The sequence below is a fragment of the Grammomys surdaster genome, unplaced genomic scaffold (genome assembly GCF_004785775.1).
Source record: "Grammomys surdaster isolate TR1022 unplaced genomic scaffold, NIH_TR_1.0 172, whole genome shotgun sequence".
Taxonomy (NCBI): Eukaryota; Metazoa; Chordata; class Mammalia; order Rodentia; family Muridae; genus Grammomys; species Grammomys surdaster.
Window position 1 is genome coordinate 3,611,348 of NW_021604620.1, and position 9,917 is coordinate 3,621,264.

General features: G+C 46.1%; 1 protein-coding gene across 1 annotated transcript in view; it reads left to right on the top strand.

The window, feature by feature from the left end:
• Positions 1–9,917, top strand: part of Scn11a (sodium voltage-gated channel alpha subunit 11) — a 73,196-nt gene that overhangs the window by 1,028 nt on the left and 62,251 nt on the right. Inside the window, exons 2-5 of the mRNA XM_028767279.1 lie at positions 3,667–3,785; positions 4,940–5,032; positions 7,055–7,183; positions 9,161–9,255. Coding sequence (XP_028623112.1) covers positions 3,667–3,785; positions 4,940–5,032; positions 7,055–7,183; positions 9,161–9,255 — 436 coding nt within the window. The remainder of the gene's footprint in view (positions 1–3,666; positions 3,786–4,939; positions 5,033–7,054; positions 7,184–9,160; positions 9,256–9,917) is intronic.

Sequence of the window (9,917 nt, forward strand, 5' to 3'; positions counted from 1 at the left end):
CTTTCTTTCTTTCTTTCTTTCTTTCTTTCTTTCTTTCTTTCTTTCTTCATTTTGTGTATGTATGTGTGTATGCACGTGCCATGGATACATGTGTGTGTGGAGGTCAGGGGTGTACGGAGGTCAGGGGACAATATTTTCAGAGTTGGCTCTCTCCTACCGTATGCACCCTGGGATCCGCCTCAGGCTGTCGGGCTTGGCAAGTGTCTTCAGCGGCTGAGCCATCTCACCATCCCTATATGGAAGTCTTTTTTTTCCAAATTAGTTTTTAATCTGAGTGCATGGGTATTTTGTCTGTATGTGTGTCTATGTACCATGTACATGCCGTGCCTACAGAGGCTGGAAGAGGAGTAAGATCCCCTGGACCTGGGGTTATAGATAGTTGTGAGATGCCATGTAGGTGCTGGCAATTGGACCCAAGATCGCTGTAATAGCAACAAATGTTCTTAACCCCTGGGCTGTGAGTGCCCCCCAAACCCCACCAGAGGATTTTAAAAGGCCAGGATGACCTTACTGTCATCATGGTCCAGCAGAGGTAGGAAAGTCCATCAGACCGAGCCTGGGAGCCTGGGGAAATTTTTAGTATAATGGTCGTGATGCTAAGAGCATCTTTTGCTGGCAACCATGACCCCTCAAAGAGTTGTTACCTGGGTGCACGGTCTGTAAGTGGGAATACCAGAGTTGCCAGACCAAATGGGGATGAGCCATTTAGAGGAAATTAGGGGTATATGTGGAAGGGACAGAGAGAAGAAAGAGGGAAAAAAACACTTCCTCATTTCTCTTTTCATTATGCCCCAGAATCCCAGGCGCTTCTCGGAGGCACGGTTGTCAGAGGAGTTAGTTGGGAGAATTCTCTTTGCCTTGGAGCTAGGTAGGAAGCTCACAGGACAGGCAATAGATTGTGAGCTGCAGACTCCTGGAGGGCAGGCTCTGGTTTTAGGGCCGCCATTTTCTAGTCTGGGCTTGTCCTTGGAACTGGGAGGCAAGTTTTCAATCCTGCACACCTATGATCTCATGTGGTATGTGTGCTTAACAGTTATGTGAGAGCACTCTACCCTACAGATGAGGAATCAAAGGTTTATAAGGTCAGACAACTGGAAACTAATCTGGAGAATTCTCTAGTTCTTGGCAACTTAGACTCCACCTCCCTTTAGAGGATCCTACAGAGGAAAGAGGTGGAGATGTGTCAGCAAGCAGGTAGGAGGTGCTGGTTCCCATCCTTCTGGTCATTAAAGCCCTGGCAAGTGTTGTTAAATGCACCATTAGCTGAAATATTTAAAGCAATGAGAGGAAGTGCCAGGAAAGCCAATGTATACAGAAACAAAACTGTACTGTTGCCCCTGTTGTTGGAGGTGATTGTCCTGCCTCTATTGTCAGGGGTAACCATCCTTCTCCTCGTGTCATTAGGGATGACTAACCTCAAAGAGAAGGTCATTCTCTGCCCCGAAATGGTCTGTTTGCTCAAAGGAAGGGCATAGAGCCCTTCTAACAAGTCATGAGCTCAGAGACTCCTAGCACTGAAGGAACCCCATGGCCCATTTCATGCCGTGGAGGTAAGACTGACAGATGCTTGGATTGTACTTTCCCTCACAGACAGATGGCTTCCAGGTCAGTGTGCCCAGCAACTCCCTGATGGGAAGGAGGTGGTTAGAATGTTCTGGTGTAGATCCCGGGGCTACACTACTCTTCTAGCTTTGGCCATGGGCATCAGGGTTTGTCCTTCTAACCTGAGAACATGCTAGGCCGTGAGGTTAAGAGGGGTTTCACCTCACACCAGAGGAGCAGTGCTATGGGATACAGGAATGGCCCTTGGTCTGTGACAGTCGGCCTCAGAACAGCTAGGAGAACAGATCTGCTGTAAAATAGAAAAGGGAGAATTTGGGGTGAATGGCAGAAGCTAGTGAGTGACAAGTGACTGTCTAGGGCTGCTCTGTTCTTGGTGCTCAGGGACACATGTCCCTGATGAAGAACTGAGCACAGTGTGTGTGCTGGTTAGGGTTTTTTTTTTTTTTCAACTTAACACAAGCCAGGGTCACTGGGGAAGAAGAAAAATTAGTTGAGAAAATGGCTCCATCAGATTGGCCTGTGAACAAGTCTGTGGGGCATTTTCTTGACTAATGATGGACATGGGAGGGCCCAGCCCACTGTGGGAGGTGCCACTCTTGGATAAGTGGTCCTGGGAATAAGGAAGCAGACTGAGAAAGCCGCATTCCTCCATGGCTTTGCTTCAGTTCCTGCCTCCAGGTTCCTGTCCTGACTTCCTGTCATGATGGACTGTGACCCGGATGTGTGAGCTGAGCAAATCCTTGACTCCCAAGTTGCTTTCGGTAATGAGCTTTGTCTGAGCAACAGGAAGGAAACTAAGATAGCCCACTGGGCTCTTTAGAGGTGTGTCTCATCATCATCTGGCATGTCTGTCCTGTGTCTAGCGTCTGTGGACCTGCCTCTAAGGGCCAGTAGAGCCCCCATCACTGACAGATAGCAAAAGCTCCATGCATAGGGGCAGTACCCACCTCCTTCCTCAGGTAAAGACCACAGGTAGATCCACCCTGTTTGTGTTGGGGGATGAGAAGAGGCCTTTGTGTGTCAGTTACAATCCTTGTAGTTTTGGTTGACCTCTGACATGAAGCAACTTAGTGGAGGAAGTGTTCATTTTGACCTTGAGGGGCTACAGTCTGTGAGGTCGGGAGCTTGAGTGGATGGTCACTCGGCGCCCACAGTCAGGAAGCAGAGAGAGATGACTGCTGGTGTTCAGCTCACCCACCATCTCCTTTTTACTCAGTCAGTACCCCAGGCCGTGGTACTGCCCATATTTATGATGGGTCTTCCCACCTTAATTAACACAATCTAGACGGAAATGCACAAACACAGTCAACATTGTACATCACAACGCATCACACCTGGTGACTTTTCCCTTGAACACTCTACCTTTATTTGTTTGATCAATCTATTAATTTGTGTGTATGTGTGTATGTTTTGTATGCAAGCACATGTCTTAGCACACGTGTGAAGGTCACAGGACAATTTGCCAGAGTCAGTTCTCCCCTACCATCATATGGGTCCTTGGAATCGAACTCAGGTCTCCTGACTTGGCGGCAAGTACCTTGACCTGTTGAGCCCTCTCACCAGCCCCTGAAGTAGTTTAAAGGTTAGAAACAGATTGGTTATTTCATTAGAACTGCTCAGACCTGCTGCATTAACATTTAGTCTCTTCGTATCTTAAGACAACTTACAAAAACTTCTTTGAGGATGGTAGTATTTTAAGAGACCTACTATGTGTGGCTGTTCAAGCTTCAAGTTTCTGTGTAGTCTCCTTCTAGTCCTGACTCTACAGGTACATACTGTGAACTTCAGTATCAAAGATTTGCTTGCCCAGACATAACAGCGTACCCTGCTTTCTAGGGCTTCAAAGCTGTGCTCTCCAGTGTGTTCTGTAATGTAAACACAACACAACACAACACAACACAACACAACACAACACAACACTGATCTTGAAGCCAATGGGAGAAGTTGGCCTCCAGAGTCTCAGGGTAACTGAACAATAATTCTGCCGCTGGAGACTGCTGGAATTAGGGCTCCAGACGTGGTTCCCTAGAACTTTCTCTAATGGGTCTTGGAAGAATCTTGTTTTGCTGTCGTGTTAATTTTTGTGTTGTGATTCCTTCACAGACATTCATGGTGTTGAACAAGAAGAGAACAATCTATCGCTTCAGTGCCAAGCGGGCCTTGTTCATTCTGGGGCCTTTTAATCCCATCAGAAGCTTAATGATTCGCATCTCTGTCCATTCATATCCTTTCTCTAAATTTAGGCTGGGAAATCTGTGCAAGCCCAGGGTCCATGTGTGTTCTATTGCCATTATTATTGTTAATTTGCACTATGGTCTCACAGCTCAGGCTATTCTCAAAATCCCTATGTAGCAGAAGATAACCTCAAACTTTTGACCTTTCCCAAGTCCTAGGATTATAGGAACATGCCTCCATACACAGTTTACCCAATGCTGGGGGTTGAACACAGGGCTTCAGTATGCTAGGCAAGCACTAGACCAGCTCCAGTTTCAGTGGAAGCAAATAGTCTTTGCCCCTGGGGTGTGTCTGGCACTGTGTGGGGTGGTAAGTGTGTGAACTGCAGTGGCCCAGGAGCCTTAGCTTCAGGAGACATGCCCAGAGGTATTTGAGTCTAAGTGAGCACAGAAGAGGCTAGGTCATTTTAGACCCGAGAGGCTGAAGACCAATGTGGATCCGTACACATAGTTCCTGGAAACAGGGTCTGTGGTAGGGACTCTTATTTAAGTGGTGCAGTAAAGAAGAACTCTCTGGAGAAGGATGAAAGGAAGCAGGATGGCAAAGAGAAAGGGACCAGAAGATGGCGCCCAGGGGTGGTACAACTGCTTAGCGTGAAGCATGTTCTGGGCTTTGCTCTCTCGAGCTGCCAGGGGATGGGATAAAGATGAGCCAGTTAAGGCTTCAATTTCAACTAAGTCAGCCTGAGCCTGACTCTGTGGGGAGTTCCTAGATCACACGGCACCTGAGTCTCATGTAGTCCAGGCTGGCTCAGACTCTGTGACCCAAGGATGATACAGAACTATTGATGGTCCTTGGTGCTGAGATTGCAGGCGTGAGCCTCCATGGCTGGTTCATGCAGTGCTGTGGACTGAGGCCAGGGCTTTGTGCATGCTGGGTAAATACTCTTCCAACTGAGCTAAAACATCCCCAACCTAGGGCCAGTTAAATCTATATCAACAAGATGTGTGGAAGGGACAGGAGCTCTCCCAAGGGGAGGCTGCTGTTTAGTAGGGACCCTTCTCCAGGCGATAGCACTGAGTTGTTAGGAGCCAGCTCTCACAGGAATAGATGCATTCGAATGCAAGCGGCTCAGAGATCCCCACCACAATGGTGGTCTGTCACCTCCTGCAGTGTCTGTGCCTTAACTGGTCCTGGTCACCGTCTTTAGCATGTTCATCATCTCCACGGTGATCATCAACTGTATGTTCATGGCTAATTCTATGGACAGGACTTTTGACAATGACATTCCCGAGTGAGTACTGTCCCTGCATCCAGAAACCCTGAAGTCTTTCTTTTTAAAAGCTAGCTGAGGGGCTCGGGATGTGACTCCCTTTGGTAGACTGTTCCCTTGAAGCCCTTGGGTCCATTCCCAGCACTACAGAAACTCAGCTCAGAGGTGCATGCCGTGGTCTCAGCACTTCGGAGGTAAGGCTGGAGGATCAGAAAGATCAAGGGCATCCTCAAATAGATATTGAACTTAAGGCCAGCCTGCGCTACAGTAAAACCCTTCTCCAAAAACAAAAACAAAAACAAAAAAACAAAACAAAACAAAAAACCCCAAACACCACCACCAACCCCAAAATTTATGCTGTGAAGAACGACTGTCTCAAACTGGAGTTGAGCGGAGAGTAGAGATGGATCTTACTTCCCCGACATAAATGCCGGCAGAGTCAATTTTATTTTTGTAGATAGAAAAAAAGATGTCTTTAGAAGAATTAAAAATATTTGTACCAAGCAGCACACATGAACTTGTCATTCTTTATTCTTTGGTAATCTTATACACGAGTGTATTTAGATCCTGTGCCTCCCCTCTGAGCACATACATTTTTGTGTCTAGATTTTAGATGGTTTTCTTTGTGCCCACTTCAGCTTTATGCAGATCTATTTTGATAGATATATGATAGTTTACTTGGTAAACTGTAATTACTCAAAGCCTCTGGAATTTTAGCATTAGCTTGCCTACTGCCATCTTTTTGTATAAAGCTACTTTTAGATTATTATTTTTCTCAGGATAGATGATTGGAAAAGGGCTTTCCTGGATCAAATATGTATCATAATGCCTTTAAATACATATTTGTATTTTATATTTTGCTTATATAGTTAATATATTTACATTTTCTATTTTAAGTACATATTCATATACCAAATGTTTTCTGAGAAGTTAGTATCAGTTTATTCTGCCACCATAAGCCTAGGGACCAATCAAATCACATTTTGCATTCAAGGGGTCAAGTGGGCAAATGTTTACCTTCTTAGCCAGGCACAGTGACAGAATCCTGTAATCCTGGCAGTCAGGAGGTGGAGCAGGATGATCAGAAATTTGAGGGAAGCCTGGACTACTTAGTGAGACTTGGTCTAAAAAATATTGTTTAAAAAATACATATATTTCATGGTGGCTGGATACAAGGTTCAGGGGTCAGAAGATCACCTGCTGCTTTTATACAAGAGCCTGGTTCAGGTCCAAACACCAACATCGGATAGATTGCAACTATACATAGTTCCAGATCTAGGAGGTCTAGTGCCCTCTTGTGGCTTCTGAGTAACCTGTACTCACGTGCACGTGCCCACACATATACAGACACACATACACATAAATAAAAGTAAATCTTTAACAATAATTCTTTATATGAGTCATGACAGCACTTGTCATCCCAGAACTTTGGACGCAGAGGCAGAAGGATTATGAGTTCAAGGCCAGTCTTGCTCACATAGTGAGATTATGTAAAAAAATTTTTTTTAAAAAATATTTCTTTACACTGGGAATTGGTGTTTTGATTTTGTTAACAATCTTTGTGTGGTACATTACTTTCTGTCTTTTACTTTCATCTCTTATTTCTCTACACTTAGAGTATTTTATTTATTTTATTTTTATTTATGTATTTTAGGCATATAGGATCTTTGCTTGCATGTGTGTCTGTACCCCACATGTAGGCCAGAAGAGGGCACTGGATCCCCCAAATTAGAGTTACAGACAGCTGTCAGACTCTGTGTGGCTTCTGGGAACTGAACTCTGGTCTCCTGAAAGAATAAGCAGTTCCCTTAGCTACTGAGCAGTCTCTCCAACCCCTCTGACCCTCCTGTCTCTGTTCCATCTCACCAGAGCTAAGATTACAGGCATCCAGCACCAAGCCTGGTTTATGTGGTGCTAGGAATTGAACTCAGTGCCTTGTGCATGCTAGGCCAGCACCCACCTCTGAGACCCATCCCTAGGTGACTCCTTTCTTTGTCTGTCATTTATCATATCCATTCTTTTTATGAATGATTTGTTTTGTAGATACATCTTCATTGGAATTTATATTTTAGAAGCTGTGATTAAAATATTGGCAAGAGGCTTCATTGTGGATGAGTTTTCCTTCCTCCGAGATCCGTGGAACTGGCTGGACTTCATTGTCATCGGAACAGCGTAAGACTGTTAAAGATTTTTTGTGAGAGGTACTTGGGGTGGTAAAGACATCCCTTTGCTTCCTTTGGGGATCTGTGTGGATCTACAAGAACAGCAATGTGGCCAGAAGTGTGGGTCTCTCAGCCTAGAAGTGGTTGATCCAGGAAGAATATCAGGAAGCCACTGGCTGGAGCCTCCAGGCACACACCCATCTCACATGTTTTCCCCCATTCACTGACCAACCGTGGGTCTTACATACCAGGCTCTGTAAGCATAGAGTTGTAAAAACAAAACACACAGTAACAGAAAAGCATCAGGAATCTCACAGTTCAGGGGAAAAGCTAGGACTAATGTTAGTTACAATATGGTTGGCCGGTTACCAGGATCGGTATTTGTGTCAGAGCATGTTGGGAGAGCCAAGGACTCTGGCAAGTATCCTTGGCTACTCTGAGATCACAAAGAGTTTTATTCCAGAAGTTTTTTTTAGTTTGGGCTTTTAAGTTTAATGTTGAGTGAACTGTGGTGGTGATTTCCCACTTGGGGCCTTTGTGTTAAAGTCCAATGTGTGTGTGTGTGTGTGTGTGTGGTTGGGGGACGGTGGCAGAGTCTGTATTGGAAAGATGGGAGCAGTCCCAGAAGGTCTTAAAAACCAAGCCAAGGAGTTCATTCGGTCTTTCTGTGAGTGCTGGGGAGCTGGGAAGGGTTTTAAGGAAGAGAATGGATGTATGCTTTTTATTTGTGTTGTTTTTTGAGACTTTTTTTTGTATGTGTACACATGTATGTGCGTGCATGTGGATGCCAGAGACTGATGTTAGGAACCACCCACCTGCTCTTCCATCTTATTATTCAGGCAGGCCTCTCAATCAAACCCAGAGCTCACTGATATGACTTGTGTGTGACCAGCTTGCTCTGGGGATCCCCTGCCTCTGCCTTCCGAGGCTGGAATTACAGGTAGGAGGCCTCGTTCACCCAACATTTACACGAGTTCTGGGGATCCAAACTCTGGAGCGCATGCTTGCAGGCAAAGCACTTTACCTTTGAGCAACTCCCCAGACCTCTCACCTCACCCAACTTTTCATACTATGAAATGCATGTGGAGGTCAGAGGACAACTTCCGGGAGACTGTTCTCGCCTTCTGTCTTGTTGAGACGGGACGTCTCTTGCTTCTTTTGTATTACATATTCCAGGCTAGCTGGTCTGTGAGTTTCCGGGTGATCTCCTGTCTCTGCTTCCTGTAGGGCCATAGGAATGCTGGGATTACAGATGTGTACCACTGCATCTGGCTTTTTATGTGGGTTCTGGGCATTGGACTCAGGTCATCAGGCTCGGATGCGAGTGAGAACCTCTACCCACCGAGCCCCCTCCCCAGCCTCAGAGACCCATTTTGAATTAGTTGTACATGACTCAGGCTGAGTATTGAGATTCTTCCTTATGGAAACAAACAGTTTTGACACCTGAGTGATGGAGTACATAAAATAAATCAAGCCGGCGCTGCAGTAGTACAGCCGTTGAAGGTATTTGTGCCAGGCTCTGTGGTTAGCACTTGGCCGGGGTTTTACTCATTTCAGTCACAGATGGCGCTAGAGGGCGCTATTCATCTCAGAGTAGTACATTTCAAGAGCGCTGCTTCCCTACCATGCTCCTGGCTACTGAAGATTAAAAGCATAGGCTCCACGGCTCAGTTGGGGAAAGTACTTGCTGTGCACATATAAGGCTCCTGGGACTGAGCCCGGCACCTGTATAAAAGCTGCCGTTTGTAGTGTCTTGTGCCTATAATGCCAGCTCTAGTGAGGTAGAGACAGAAGGAGCCCATGCTTGCCCACCAGCTAGCTCAGCCCAACTGGTAAGCCCTGGGTTCAGTGAGAGACCCTGTCTCAAAAAAAGGTAAGGTGTACAGCAACTAAAGAAGACACCTGCTACCAATCTCTGGCCTCTGTGGAGACAAGTCATGTAGCCACACTGAACAGCCCTGGGCTCTCCCTGTGTTTTGTCTTCTAGGCTCGCAACTTATTTTCCCGGTAACAAGGTCAACCTTTCTGCTCTTCGTACCTTCCGGGTATTCAGAGCTCTGAAGGCAATTTCTGTTATCTCAGGTAAGCCTTTGGCTCTGAGCTAAAATGCTCTGTGGCATAAAAACATTTCTGAACCAGAGTGGTACCTGTGCCGGTGCCGGTGCTGGAGAGAAGGCGCCACAGTTAGGAGCGTTTACTGCTTTCCCAGAGGAACTGGGCTTGGTTCCAAGTACTCCCGTTGGGCAGTTCACAGCCAGCTATCTGGTTTGCTACTGTGGATGACACCACCTTAAATATGGGTGTCAGATATCTTGACTGTGTGTTGACCTCAGGTAGGCGTACACCTAGGGGTGGTGTAGCAAGATTGTATGGTGGTTCTATGTTTAGTTTTGAGGATCCCCCATATTGATTTCCATAGTGTCTGCATTCATTTCTATTCCCACCAACAATGTACAAGGATTCCTTCTCCCTCCACACGTGCTCTTCTTAGTTCTCTCTTGACTCTTTCCCTCTCTCCCTTCCTCCCTCTCTCCCTCACACCATCTTCCTCCTTCCCTCCCTCCTTCCCTCCCTCCCTCTTTCCCTCCTCCCCTCCCTCTCTCCCTCCCAAGTCAACACTTCTATAGGGGTATCCACAAGCAAACCTCCAAGCAGTCACTCACTGGCACACTCATGGTCCCTCAAAAAAGTGTTTTTCTTTCAGTGAACTTTCAGCTTGCATTTCCCTTATGGCTAAGGGTTCT